General features: G+C 38.8%; 1 protein-coding gene across 5 annotated transcripts in view; it reads left to right on the forward strand.

Moving 5' to 3' along the window:
- FMN1 (formin 1) overlaps positions 1-15,631 on the forward strand; it is a 188,685-nt gene that overhangs the window by 48,368 nt on the left and 124,686 nt on the right. For 2 of the 5 annotated variants that reach the window (XM_042046949.1, XM_042046951.1), the window contains exons 4-5: positions 4,489-4,606; positions 14,452-14,484. In XM_042046949.1, the coding sequence (XP_041902883.1) occupies positions 4,489-4,606; positions 14,452-14,484 (151 nt within the window). Of the gene's footprint in view, positions 1-188; positions 2,398-4,488; positions 4,607-14,451; positions 14,485-15,631 lie in introns of those variants that run through there. The other 3 variants (XM_042046953.1, XM_042046954.1, XM_042046952.1) reach the window with 3 other exon arrangements.

Consider the following 15,631-nt stretch of genomic DNA (forward strand, 5'->3'; position numbering starts at 1 on the left):
ACAGAATATGTCAACAGAGATTGTTCTGGTTCGGAACGATCCAAGGCTGGTGCCGTGCAGATGGACAAGGCTGTCTGATTTCTAAACAGTTAATTTGGCCCTCCTGGGCGCTGGCCGCTCTCCGCCGCCCAGCGCTCCCGGTCCCTGGGCGCGGCCGGAGTCTCTGATAAGTACCTGTGTGCACCTCTCAGCAGGAGCTGTGCAGAGCGAGGACAGTGGTAATATGAAACCAGTCTCGTTGGTTTTTGTTCATGGCCCTGGAGGCTGAAATCTGCATTCCAGATGAAACCTCCAGCAAATCGGAAGAGAGTCTCTTTTTTTCCTACTTTCCTCGGCTTCAAGGGCGCTCACCCGAGTTGGCTCTGCCCGGCCGGGCACTGGGGGTTCTGCAAGGGCTTCTGGCGGGGGCACAGGAAACTTCAGAGTCGTTAGCTCGGGTTTCCATTTGACTTTTTTTGGCGATTATGGATTTACAAAAGAAGTTCTTTATCCGAGTGGAAAGACTGTGCAAAGGAATCCGTCAGGAATTTTCTGCTGAAAACCACCCAGCGCTGGCGCACCGGGACAAGGAAGTAGGGAGCAGCCGCGGCGCGCTCGGCCCGGCGGGGCGGCTGCTGTAGCTGCCGGGCGCTGCGGGCTCGGCGCGCCGGGAGCCGGGGGCGCGCAGCCCGTCGGGGCGCGGAGCCCCGGGGGGACCCTTGGCCGAGGCTCCAGCCGAGGTTAGTGCTGTGACAAACCCCTCTTGTGCGAGGGAACAAGTTCCAGACGCTGCCGAGAACTTTTTTTTACGGTGGGTCGTTCTGCTTCTCCCTTGGCGGAGCGGGGAGCCCCGACGGCCGGGGCGGAAGGAGCGGCGGCGCGGCCCGGCCGGGAGCGCGGGGGGCCGGCGGCCTGCGCGGGCCGGGCCGCCTGTTGCAGCGCCGGCAGCCTGAATGCGCGCAGTGAGTGTTTGCTCAGCAGTCAGCAGCACGGCTGGAAGGGAACCTATTCGCTACTTCACGCAACATGGAAGAACATAATGGGATGCCTGACTGTAGTGAGCTTTTAGACCTGAAGAACACAGCAGAAAGCAACCATGACTCTCTCACTACATTTTCTGTGAAAACACTGTTCGGATTTACAACCAAGTTTGAATCTACAGCTCCTGAAGAAGAAACAGTGCTTAAAGCATTTCAACCTTTGCACAGCAATATAAATACTCATGCTAACACCTGGCATGAGAGGAATGATAATGGTTGTAATGCGGACTCAGAAAATCAGCACAGTGTGAATAGTACCAGTGGCCAAGCTGACCCAATGTCTGGCAGGCAAGCAGGCCTGGAGCTGGAGTTAGCTGACCAAAACGAATCACTTCTTCAGCATCTGAGGTTTGTTCAGACTTCTTTGTCTGAATTGGACAGTGATGACAAGGATGCTATTCTTGTACAAGGTACTTTGGTTCATACAACAAGTGACACAGAATCGGACACGGAGAATAAGGATCTAGACACCGATGAGAACAGTGCAAGCAAATACGGGCTAAAAAATGCTGCTTTGTCTGCTGAGGCCTTGGACAATAGCAGTCAAAATCAGGAAGAGTCAGAATCAGAAGGGCACAGCAACAGTGGTGACACTGTGTATACAGATGACATTGAGTTACACCCACCATTCTCTAAGCAGTTCCCAAAAGAACTGGATGGTATTCTAGAGTATGATTCCAATGGAAAAGACAAAATGTTAATGGATGAGCAATTTACTCGTTTTCTTGCTACAGGGGAATGCCCTCAAGAACTTTCAGATGAAGAACAAAGACCTTCAGCTGATAATATATCACTCCAAAAAACAGCACTGGCTGAAAAGACTTTCCAGCTGCCTGCTTTCTTTAGTGGACTACGTGTGAGGAAAAAGGGACTAACCACAGAAGATGGGGAAACTGTTACAGAAATTAAACCAAGGGAGAATGATTTAGCTGTGCTTAAATTACGACAGCCTGTTAAGAAATCCAGTATTGCATCAGGTTTGACCAATAAAAAAAAATCATCTGAACCTAAAGCAAATCCCACTTTCCTAGAACAACTCTCGCACTTGTTAAACATAGACGTCTCCAAGAATGAAGATAGAACTGAGGACTCTGGTGAGGGATCTGGGGAGACCGAGGACAGTGATGAAGCTCAGGAGAACAAAGCCTCCAGCAAAAGAGAGCTACGATTTCCCTCTGAGGAGATAAAATCAAGCCCTGCTGAATCTGCACTGGATGCCTTTAAAGCTTTATTCACACGGCCTCCCAAGAAAGAAACAACTGCAGATCCTTCAGAGCTGGAAGCCCTAAAACGCAAAATGAGAAATGAAAAAGAGTCCTTGAAAGCTGTATTTGAAAGGTCAAAATCAAAACCCGGGGATGGACCATCAGACAAATCTGTAGGTTGAATTACTTTTTCTTCCTAAGATCTGGAAGTGGAAGGATAAGAAAATAATGTCTTGTTTAAATATTATTGGTGGGGACTTAAGATCAAAATGTCAGAATTGGTCTCTTCTTCTGGCAATCTCAAATTTTGGATTTCCAGCTGAGGAAATCCTGGGGCTTGTTTGTCAAAATTTTTGATCATCTGCCATTGTAGCAGAATTTGGCCACAACTGATGGTGACAGTAAAAGCCTCTCAATTAGATGTGAGAACTTAAAAATCAGCTTCTGATTTTAAAAGATATCTACATAACAGTTCTCCATATGTTAATTACAGCTTTAAAGCAGTTTGATGCTGCAGATATTTACTGTAATATTTTTTAATAATTTCTCAATCTTACTCTGTTTTCTTTCATTGAGGAATTTATTTTAAAAACTAATATTTCATTTTACCTGTAGGAATAATTTTATGATAAGAATTGATAAAAGAAGTTGTGGGTGATTTTCAGCTCAGTTTGTTGAGGACATAGAACCTGAAGTAATTTTTCTTTCTTGTTTACATGCATATAACTGGCTTTTCCAATATTGATAAGCATTTAAACTTATCCAGGTGTAAGTTAGTGATTTAAATTAGACAACTCAAATTTTTTATTAATATAAGTGTTTGCAGCATTAATGCTCTTAGGCATATGGAGATGTGGTTAGTATGTTTCTAAGAAAAAAAAAATCAATGCAAAGTTTTTATACAATCATAAATTACTTTGAATGTGATTTGAACTCTTTAATTAAATGAGTAACCTTTTGGTTGGCATTCCCCCAACTCAAACTTCTTCCATCACATCTTTGGCAGACGTAATCAGCCCAGGAGAGTATTGTTGGCTGAAGGGGGAGTTACCTGAATAATTCAATTTTCAGGATTGGGCCTTAAACCTGAAGCTACTTAAGTTGATTTTCTGTGTTGGTTATACTCTCTTTAAATGTTTTATTCTTGCATAATATAAAAAAACATGTAAAAAATCTTGGCTAACACTTGGGTAGACTGATAATACCAGTTTGTAGTAAATTACCTCTGGGGATGAGAAAACAGGTATTCATTGGCTGTGGCATGTACAGCAATTGCAGCCTGTGTGTGCCCTTCCCATTCCTGGCGTGCTCCTTCCTGCTTACCCCAGTCGCTGTGCTGGCGTCAGCGTTCGTGTGGCTCACAGCAAACCTCTCTGGGAAGCTCTCATCACACACAGGGAGGGCGGAGGCACAGGACTCAGCAGGAGTGGCTTTTATAAATGTCTGCTTAGTGTCCGGTCTAGTGCAAATCTGTATTTTCTTAGGGCAAAGCCAGAGTCCAAGGGTCTAGTCTTTCCCTTCCTTCTGTGGGCCATTCATGGGGCCATTTCCGTATAGTGTTTCACTGTTGTCGCACTTGTGTCTATGCAATTACTTGTAGTAACATGTTGTAAGTCAGACTACAGAAATATTGGAGATCTAAAAAAACACACACAAAAAAAATCCCTCTATAAGAATACTTGTTTAGTGGGTCATTCCCCCTCCACCCCTTCCCCATTTAAAGAGTTACTTTGGCATTCCAGTTGACAGTGCGGTCCCATTAACAGCTGCAGCATTACTTTGATGTGGCAGTATTACCTGGTATGTGGACTGAGCAATCTGCGGGGGGTGGGGCAGGAATTTCATAAACTAGCTCTGCTTCCAGAAAATTATATTGTCAAATGATGTCTTAGGTGAATTGCTCTAATGTTTACTTGTAAGAGGAGCACAGATGGGTCTTTTCACTCTGGAGTAAAGACACAGGAAAAAAACATAACATTCATGACCACCTCGGTGGTTCACCAAAGCATAGACAGCTCTCCACAGTGATGTGAACAGTTTCAACTAATCATTGCATGTCACATGCATGATGCTACTTTCCTCCTCAAAAATATTTTTCTGCACTGATTTATTTGTGTCCCTTCCAACCACCTGAGCACTGTTTCAGTCAGTAGAATGAGACAGATAATCTTTCTGGAGCACATGTGTAGAGCTGAGCATGACAGTTGTTGTTTGGAATCAATTGATACTGCAGACTTTAATTTTTTCTTGCGTAATTTTAACAGCCTGACCTGAGTCCCTCAGAGCAAGATGACAAGACTCCAGGGAGACTCCAGACTGTCTGGCCGCCACCAAAAGCAAAGCATGAAGAAGTAAAAGTAGGATTAAAGTACACAGAAGCAGGTAAAACAAAGAGGCGAAGCATTTACTGAAATTAGTTTCTGACATTTTTAATCTTGTTTAATACAGAGATGGTGATAAGTCACAGTATTTTCTTATCTGAAAAAACAGACCTTTTTTTTTTATGTGTGGTTTACTGCTACTTTTTAATTCAGCATCTGATTTTTAAATGTAAATGGCTAAATACGTGTTGGAAACTACAAACTTGCCTGTACAAATTTGTGAGGAAAGGAGTGGGTTTTTCTGGTAAATTAAGTTATCCATTTCCAGTGGGATTCTGTTCAAGTGAGTGACAGATTAGTGAACATGTGGCAACATGACTGCCTTTTCTGATGCCTTGGTGCAGGGGGCAGCTCCCTGCTGAACTCTGGTCTGGCTGGAGATTGTCTTCAGGTACTGTCCAGAATGTAAACAATACCATTATTGCAACATGTGTATGAACAGAGGAATGCTCATATCCAGTCAGGTCACTTCTATAGCTAGCCACATATATTGTCCTGTGCAAGGGTATTGAAAGGATATGTCCAAAGTGCAGTGCTAATTATCAGATAAGCTTTCCGCAGAAAAAATACTTCTTGGGGTTTTTTTGTTATTTTGATATTTACATAGCATATTTAAGAGGGAGAAAGTGATTATTTTAGCCACCACAACTCTGGTACAAATGTATATTCTTGAATATGAAACAGTAAGTCCTCGATATTTAGAAATTAACCATAAACTGAGGAACAGTCTGAAATATTAAAGCACAAGACAATAAACCATCTCTTCTTCAGGTACCTGCAGATTTTAGAAAATACCACCTAAAAAGTGTTAAGTGGAACTTAAAAGAAAAAGCTTTTATACTACTTTGCTGTGAGAAATTGTTCAGGGTAACGCTGTATGGTTCTTTCTAATTCCGCTGGGTATCCATCTGACCTTGTGTATGAGAAACAGTACTCCTGTTTGTTCTATTTACTGCTTTTTGTTGCTTAGTCTTTCTCCTTCTCTTTCCAGTTTTCTCTGCTTTAATCTTTCTTTTTTTGTAAAGAGGGAATAATACTGGAAGTGTAAAAGTTGTTGGAAGATTGAGAAAACTTGGTTTTGACAGAAACAACATTATAGAATTGAATTTAATGTATAGAATTGAATTTATGGTGCATCTGATTGGTCTAAAGTGTGAGAGTCTATCACTTAGATGACCAGGACAGGTATTCAGCTGTTGGCAAGTTCATGTTACTCTTAGATTTTTATTATAGGCTATATGCTTGCTATATTTAATTTTACCTAAATAAATATTTTTCCTTCTAATGACTGTAATAATCTGTGGTGAAACATATGCTTAAAGAAAGAAAAGAAAACTGAATTAACAAAAGCTCCAGATTCTACTACTTGTAGAGAAATTAGGTCATGCTTTCTTGAAATTTGAATAGGAAAGACAGACTGGCTTAGAGCCCATGTAAATTGTTACTCTTGTTACTGTGATATTTTGGGTGGCATTGTCATCAACATGTTGATGGTTTGTTTGCTAAGTCAAATTTTTATAGACCAGATTCTGCAGTTCATTAGTTGCTCCAGCGTCTGGCAGAGGGATTTGAATGAAAACAAACCACTGGTGATTCAGCTGGGATGGGGATCTAAGCAGTGCTTTTAAAGGAAATAGGCAAAGACTATGTTTGCAACATACATTAAGACTGCAGTAAAGTTATAGGTGTGCCTCAGAGATTGGTAGGTTTGCTTCTTTCAGCTACTCACGGATGCCCGGAAAGCAGTTGTAAGTTGTACATGATGGATCACTTACACTGGCTTTTCTGAGGACCTGGGTGACTGTTTTGAAGCTTTATGCACAGGAATAAATATATAGAGTCTTCTACAAGTGAAACAAAGTACTGTTCATGAGTAGTGATGATAGGTTAAAACAATGGGGTTTGTATTCAATGTTGGTCTTATTGCTGGGGTTTGTGGGGTTTTTTATGAATATGAAAGTGGCAATATAGCAAAACTTAAAAATTCACTATCTTCTCTCTGACAGTAGTAGGTACCTTCAAAGTGCATGTGTATACTGGCATTTCCCCTAATGCCCCTTCACATCCAAAATTCCCTTCTAGCCACCAGTACTTTAGCAGCTTCTTGACCCTCTTCTTTTAATAAGTGGGCTTCTTAAAAACAAGCTGTAATGCAAGTTAATCATCTTCTTTATTTAAACTGGCTGGTCTCAATCAGAAACCCTATTTCTTACTTCATTGTCTTGTCCAGACAACTAAGATCAAACGAAAAATTCTTGATCTCAGAATGGAGTTCAAAAACTGTGTGTGGCAGGGATGTTTATGATTCCAATCTTCCTCCACTGATGTTTCCTGAATAGATGAGTATCTATACCATAAAAAATCCTAAAGTGGTTCGTTTTATTAGCTTTCAGTCAACAATATATGTTGGTGTTTTGATTTCTGTGATCAAGAGTTTCATCTACCAAAACAAGAGGAATTTATATAAAAACAATAATAAGAGGATGAATTATTAGGTAAGTATTCATTTAACACAGCTTTATTTTAGGCTTAGACAAAATATATGTTCAAATCCAAGGATAAATTTGTCTTTGTACTTCTAACCAGGGTACACGAATATGTACATATTTTATGAGGTAGCATAGATTTTTTTTTTTCATTTGTCATGATAAAAAAGGATTTAAGTAAGACTGAAGAACTTGAAAGTTGGAATACAGTAATCTCTTTTGCAATTCTACATTGTGTCTTTGATTTACTTTCTTCATCACCATGCGCTGTGACAACTATGACAGGAAGGCAGGGATATTGGGGGAGAGTATTCCTGGCTTTTTGATCTTTTCTCACCTCCTTGTCATGTTTTTCCTCATTGTTCTTATTGCCTAGTGGAAGCAAGAAATTCAGGCTTAATTTGGCTTACGCAGCAGACATGACAATGACTCATAGCAGCTTGGAGGAGTAGCTGACTCCCTCCTGAGGCTCATAGTCTGGCTTGATGTGTGGGAAACCAACTGAAAAGCAAATGGACATAACAAGGAACACGTGTGTGAGGCTGACTAGGCCTGTTAGGAATATTAGAAGTGAAAGAAGTTAGGGATAAAACTGAGCAACAGGTTTTATTCATGCATTTGATAACTGTTTGTGCAGTCCTAGTATTGTCCTGCAGTATCTGAATCTTGAGTTGTTAATTTTGAATTGAATGGATGATGTTACAATATTTTGGTTTATCTTATGTTTTCTTAATTCTTTAATTCCTGTGTTTCCACAGAGCAAGTGACTGTGTTGTCAACTGGCTCTCTGTAATTAGCACAAGCTGCTTGCATGATTCTCTAGAGAAACTGGAACTTCTTTGAACTGTGTCTAAAATAGCTGAAGTCCAGAAAGTCTGTAGTACATTAATGTCCTGGAAGACTAGAAAAAGGATATTTTAATTTATGGTTATTCCATGGAAATAATTTCCATGGAATCAAAGACATTTCTGTGCATATATTTTTGGTTCTAAATTTCTGTTCCTCTGCTTTAAGTGTTTTTTTTTTGTTTTTCCTCCATAATTCTCAGGGAGACTTCTCACATTTTTAAGCATTAATTGTGACAGAAGGGTAGATGTGCCAGCCATTATGTGTAGTGAAAATACCTAGCCAGAGAGAGGAGGCAAATTCATGTCTATACTGAAGAAATTAATCTGTGATACTGCATCACATTGAATCCACATACAATGACTATCTTAGCTACTGTGTATGACTAGGTCAGCACTTGCAGACACATGTCCAAGAAAAGAAGTTTAGACATGGGTTCTGCAGCTCATAAAACTACTTATGTTTGAAGAACATAACATAAGTCTTCACATGAAGGTGTTACAGATATACAGATTCTGCTATTCCTATTAAAAATACCATTTTAGCCTTCAGGATCAAACTAGTTCTCTTACATACAGCAGAGAGAGTTTAGTCTTTTGCTTAGCAAAACAGAAATGTAAAAAGTAGTAAGAGGGAGAAGTACATTGACATTCCTTCTGGAGAAAATGTTAAAAAAAGCCACTTGAAACATTAATTCACTTAGTGAGGTTTTTTCATTTTCTCATTCAGTGTTTTCTTTTTAATTCAACTGTCTGTACTAAATTTAAAAACCTCATTTTTTCCCAGTCTGTCTGTTCATCAGGCTTAAATCTGCAGTGAGGTAATGGTGTCTCTATGGTGCCACATTTTCTATAACAGAGTCTGTGATGTAAGCACAATTTTCAGGGTAAATAAGAAAATCAGGAGGTGTCTGAGAGAGCTCTTATAACACAAAAAATGTCTGGATAAGTGGTGAACGAAATACAAAATAGTGGCAGAGAAACCTCTGCCGCTATTGCCAAGTCTCATATATATCAAATCTTTGATCTCCTATGCTCTCAGTTCCCAGCAGCAAAATAGCTTTATGGCCATGATGTAAATGCAGGGAATAACCAGCTTATGTGAGAGAAAGAGAGGCATAATGGTTGGCACAAAAGGATGAAAGATAAGAGTATGATTTCTTATCTTTCTTTGACATAAGCTTCCTTTGTGGCCTTGAACAGTTTGTGTTTGTCGTTTAAAAAAAGACAATGCTCGATGTTGTTAAGTGTCCTGAAGGAAGTTTTTGTAACAGTGGCTACCAACAGTTGGTTTTATCCTAAGTAAAAAAAAAAGACATTTTTTTTGTAATTTCAGTTTATTTGGTTTCATTGTGGTGTTCAGGGTTTAGTTCTGGGATTCTATTATAAATTTTACTGTAGTGAATTAGATCAAGCAGCAGTATAGCAAACAGCTTCAAGATAATGCTTTTGCATTGCTTTAAGATAGTGCTTTTGTGATGTAATGGTCACTGATCAATTTGATGTGACCTCAGAGTGCATGAAGTTTTTGTAAATTATTTTACTACATTTTACTGCATTTATTGTGCAGCATGACAGGTGCATGTTATTTGGTATTTGATAATCAGACAGATACACTAGAATGTGTTGGAGAAGCTGAGGGTTTTATTACAACCCAGATTTTTGTAACCATATTATGTTCTAGAGTAACAATGAATTTTTTTTCCCTTACTTATGCTAGCTAAAGCTATGATTTTATGGATTTAGAAGGTATTGGGTATAATTCTGCTTGGAAATCTGTGCAGCCACAGACAGGTTGTACATGTGCTGATCACTACAGCACTTTTCCAAATATCTTGGAGAGCTGTGGGCTAAGATTTAATTTGAAAATACTAACAAAAACCATGCTCAAAACCAATCAAGCAACAAAAATATCCTTTGCTTTTCTCTCCCCACCTCAGGTGATACTGTCATTCATACTGTGCCTCTTGAGACAGGAACGAAAAGATAGGCACCTGTTGATGATTAATATTTGTTGTTAAGATGTTTGTGTTCCATTTTCAGTCCTTTAGCTGCTTTTTGGAATGGCTTCAGGAAAGATTTGGGACCTTTCCAAGCTTCAGTTTATCCATCTGTAAAATTAGGATAAGAATTCTGACCTATTTTTCAAGTCAGATAAAATTCCCTTTCTGTTTATAGACTATTAGCATTAGATAGAGATGCAGAATAGGAAAGAATACTGACTTTGTAAATTTAACATCTTAAAAAAAACCCCAGACTAGCCCCACACTTACAGAATGGTAACTGTCTGTACCTAAGGCCATGTGATAAAATGTTCATGCCTTCCCATACACTGAAGCTTATATTTTCACAAGGTGAGGGGGAAGAAGAGTTATGCTCCATTTTTTAAATAAAAATCCCTGCTTTATTTTTGTTATGCGTACTCTCTGTAGAAAGGTGATTTTAGGAGACCTATTGTTTTTGAGTCTGGATGCATGTTTTGCAGCAGATGCCTGACAAGGACAGATTTTACAGTATCCAAAGCCCTGTCTGGATACGCACATATGTGTAGCCATGGATACCAGCATGCTTAAGATTCACATACAGAGCAGCTTCAGTCCACTCAAAGTAGAAAGCTGATTTCTGAGTTTATTATTTTCCTAGAGGGAAGATTAGTCTGTTGCCTGAATATAATGAAGGCAAATAGTGTGATTTCTTTTACTGTAGTTTTTATTTTGAAATGTAGACCCCACTATGGACCTGAGCAATCTAATGTTGCAAAGACCCAAAATAGTCACAGGGTTTTATGAGACGATTGTTGTTATATAATTGAAATACAGTGAAAGAGCAATTGTGTATACAGGAAGAATGACTTTGTATTTTATTTTCCATGGTTCCGTTTCAAAATATATGAAGCCCTTTGTGTAACAGAAATGTCTCTGAGTTTTACTGAATTCCCTTTCCCATTCTCCAGTCTCGCTGTTCATGTGTTGTGATGCTTTCTGAAAATTTGCACCTGCATTTAGAACTGCTCTTTGTCTTTCTTCTTCGATGAATTCAATATCAGCCCTGCCAAGTTTTCTCCCTCTGCTATGGCGCAGACATGTACTTTTATCAGTAAAAAACCCAACCCTATTTATTGTGCATTTCTTAGTTTTGCATATATCGATGTTCTGAGTTTGACAGCAGTTCTGAACTTGAGAGTTGCTGAGACTGTACTGGGGAAGCAGTGTGTCTGTGTGTGTGGATGTGTATTGTGCCTACATTCACCCACGTATGCACCCACGTTTGACTGAGTATGCACCTATACTGCATGTGTAGTATACATGCATTCTCAAGGTATACTTACTGTATATACCATCCAGTGGTTGTGGTGGTGTTACAGATCTAGAGTAAGTACTTTGTGTTTTAAATTTGTGCTAAATGAAGTCGGTAGAGTCTGTAATTCATCAAAGAAAATCTGTAATAAATCTGTTCCTCGTGTTTGCTGATAAAGTGTTACTTGTTTACCATATAGCATTGGTGAACGTGGTCCTGTAATAGATTGGTTTTGTAACTACAGATTTGGATGTTTATTGAGAAAGAATTAATATTGAATGTCCCCAGCAGCAGCACTTGTCTTGTTGCCTTTCTGGGAGGGTGAAATGACAAGCGAAACTATTATTTCTGCTATTAGGTAAATGAACTGTAACTGTAACCCCTCACAGCTGAAGAATGGCCAGGCAGATAAGTTACTCAGGTGACTGCTTCTGAGTAGTGCTTTATACTGCGTTGCAGTCAGAAAGAGGAGTAACTATTTTCCTCATTTCCATAACAGGCCGTCAAGGGGGTGCTGGTTTTCCTTAGGAAGCTGGTTTTCTGTGGATATATTTCTATTATTCTTGGGGAATTCAGTGGATATTGTGAAGATACTTCATGTCCTGTAGTAAGTTTACTCTGATGTCCTCTCTATTATCTCAATATCTGGACAGTATTTAGATACTGGACTATTGGCTTGTTTTGGGCTGTTTTCCACAAGTCCCTCTTCATTTGTCTCTTTTTCTCACATCTATCATATTTTCACTGTACCAGAATCTTTAAGGTGCTGAGAATGTTTGAAATTTTAGGTTTGGAGGGTTCTTCCATGTCTTAAAAGTGAAACAAAAAACCCCAAAAACTAAACAAAAATTAAGTTGAAGTGAAGGATGTCTCCTCATTTCCCAGTCTATGGAATTGGCATCCTTACAAATAGTGAATTACAGGACTGTAAAAGAGTTCAAGTGCAATGGGAAGTAAAGAAGAGAGGACAGATAGGAGTAGATGGAATGGGGTTGAGGGAAGGAGGATTAGAATCGTGTGTTAAAACAACATGCAGTATTGTTTTATCCAATCCCCTATCCCTAAAAACCAGGTAATTTTGTGAATTTCTTTGAGCATAAATAGATTTTAATTTCCTAGTTATAAAAGGATGCTTAAATGCAGTTACGCTTTATAAAAACCAATCAAAGACTGAACAAATTACATTTTGAAAGTTGCTCATTTGTAATTTTATTGGAAGAAAAGTCTGAAAATTTGCTGCTGTTTTATGACCATGGCCTGAGAAAGCCTGGAAGGTCGCATCAATGCATCTGTAAAAATAAATAAAAAGTAATAAAAAAGGTGTAGCTGTGGTGAGTAGGTTCTGACACCTGGTGGTTAAAGACGAGAACTACATGCAGAAATAGAGGAGGGAACAAATGCTGTAGTAAAGGGGAGTATTGAAAATGGGATCAAGGGTTACCGCGCAGGGAGAAAAGATTAAGAAACCCTCACTATTCTGAAATTTAATGAATCAGTGCAATTATAAGTTAATGATTTTGTTTATACCACAGGGTGTGGTACATCTCAAGAAAGGTAGATTGCACTCAAGTTTTCCAGCTTTTGTTCTCTAATTACTTCTAAATTGTGTTAACGTTATTTTGCATGTTTCCACACACCGAGTTTAATATGTATGGCTTTTTGCAAAAATGAGTGTACTGACCAGAAGTGGCTATATAGGTCATTTAACTTCAAAGCTTCTACTTTCTACATGAAGTTTTGAGATTATGGTAGAGAAGTCTCCTAAATTGTTATGTAAAGTTTGGGGAGTAATGCATCTGTTTGAACTGTGAGTTATGGAGATTTCTGTGGGAAAGGTTTTCATGTAAGATTTTATTTAAAATTATTCAAGTAGGTAAGTTGTTTAATTACCAAGAAGAAAAGGTAATTCTTGCATAGCATAGTTGTGAACACAATAGAATAATACTGAATAATATTTTAATGGGTATACTTGCTTTTTGCAACAGCTTTGAAGAATGAAAATTTACCTTTGAAACATTGTGACCCACTGTATCCAGTATTTCCACGGTTGTAGGTTGAATTTTCAGGTCACCAGATTGACCAGGGAATGCTTCTACCTTTTCTTTTAGAAATGGTGATGAAGAGTGCATCTCACTCAGTATTATAACGAAGATTGTCATGAGCATGTATTGAGTATATTTGTAAACATAGTTGCTGTTTTGTGTTCAGACAAATTCTGTGTGATGATAAAACTGAACATACATTAGGCATTTGGATTACGTAGGTTGTCCAAAACATCCAAATTTTATTTGATGTTCAGTTTTCTATGCATTAGGGAAAGCATGCATGCTTTAGCGTATATTTTCTTTGCAAAACAGTGCAGCATGCCTCATACTTTACTAATCATCAGGAATATTTTATTTCTGCCACCTGGTGGCATATTTTGTTTGTCATACATGTCAGCAATATCCATCACTGTTATTGCACAGTCTGAAACTTTTTTTTTTAAAAAAATGCATGTTTTGGAAACAAAAACCAAAATGAGGAATTCTTGAAAGTGTTCCCACCCCAAACTTCTGTCTTCTAATCAGACTGTGTGGAATTAATCTTTCAGAAAAGTCTAAGCTCTCTGATCTGCTTTGGTCTCCTTCACTTACCATACAACATGAAAATACAATAATGAGTGAGCATGATTGTTATTTCCAGTTGAAAGTCTTGAGGAATGAATATAATCAATGATTTAATAATTCTGCAGTATATGATATGCAATTCTGTGCATATATCAAGCTGGGAGCTTTATAGAAATATTTCCAAGTATATTCGGTTTGCATGGCCTGGTTTTGGTAGTGGGGGGTACTGCAGACGTGGCTTTGTTTTCACAGTGTTACTGCATGTGGCCCATGGTTAACCAAGAAACATCCATGGGATATTTTTGCATGGTAGAAATTTATTTAAGTACTTGCTTTTTGATTAGATTAGATTAGATTTGATTTGATCAATAGTGCTAGTGTTTAGCAACACTTCAGAAATGAGGCAGTTCACAGGCAGTTGACAATTTTTTACAAGACAAAATTTTATATGCGGGAGCTGAAAATACCAACTGAGTTACATATTTTCAGTAATGAATGAAAAGCAAGGGGTGTGCAAAACTCCCTGCTAGAATACGTAGCTAATGAGTGTAAAATACAAATTCCCTGTGTGAAGCTTAAATGCAATCTTACTTATGCTTTTGTCTCTAGCTCACCTAAAGCTTTACGAGGAGGGACCACCAGGTGGGTGGAACAGTGTAATGTTGTCTGTCTGTGTCTAGTCTTTGGTCTCTTTTGTTACCATGAAGGTAGTATTTATCTTCCCTTGATGGAATAGAAGTGGTAAAGCCTGAGTCTGCTATATCTACCGCTGTTCAGAACTAAAAATTTGTTAAGACTACAGAAGTTCTGTAATAGATCAGGAACGTTTTTCAGAATTCCAGCTCATGGTACTTGAGTTTCAATGGCTGCCATCCCACTAAAGGGAGTGGAATTTTGGTTAATTTCTTCTTAATCTCACAGTGCTGACTGTGAAATTTTGCGAAGTTAAGATTTGACGTCTGGTTGGAAGAACATCACAATTGAGAACTGGTGTATTACTTTTTCTTCTTCCCCCTCCCTGTCCCCAATTTGTCTTGATTGTGAGCCAACTCCAGTAAATGTAACCCAATCTAATATGCCTAATAATTAGACATGTTATAATCTGGCAGTGTTTATTCTGAAAGTCTTTGGAGCAAAGACCGTAAGTGAAAATTAAAGCGATGATAGATCTTTGCATTAGAGTTGTGGAAAAGTATTTGGACTTACGCTGATCCTTACTCAAAAGAAGAGCACATTTAAGGCTTACAAAAGAATCCAGTAAAATTCCATTGACAACTATGTGAGGGTTAACTAGATGCTAACTGATAATGTCATTAGTAATCATAGAATGTTAAGGGGTTGGAATAGACCTTAAATATCATCTACTAACAACACCCCTGCCATGGGCAGGGACGCCTCCCAGTAATGAATCAATAGGGATGTCTTTTGAAGGAAAAAGGGGTTTAATTGTCCTTTAAGGAAAATAATTGACTATGTTAACCTGATTTTTTGCAAGTTTATTTCACTTGTAGCCCCTGCTGTGTCTTCGTGTGTTTTCTTGCTCAGTTTTGTACCCACCAAGAGCAGGACACGTAGAGCCTTGGCCGTTTTTGGATTTTAAGTGAAGCTTAAGGAAGACATTTTGAACAAACGCTCATGACTCAGAAGCTCCTTTTAAGCAGCTCTTTTGAATTATTGAATTATAGAATCATAGAGTAGTTTGGGTTGGAAGGGACCTTAAAGATCATCTAGTCCCAACTCCCCTGCCAGGGCGATAGACACTTCCCACTAGACCAGGTCTGTGTACCAT

This window comes from Corvus kubaryi, unplaced genomic scaffold (assembly GCF_017639235.1).
Source record: "Corvus kubaryi isolate FWS band 111438036 unplaced genomic scaffold, C.kubaryi_AGA036_p1.0 66, whole genome shotgun sequence".
In the NCBI taxonomy this organism is placed as follows: domain Eukaryota; kingdom Metazoa; phylum Chordata; class Aves; order Passeriformes; family Corvidae; genus Corvus; species Corvus kubaryi.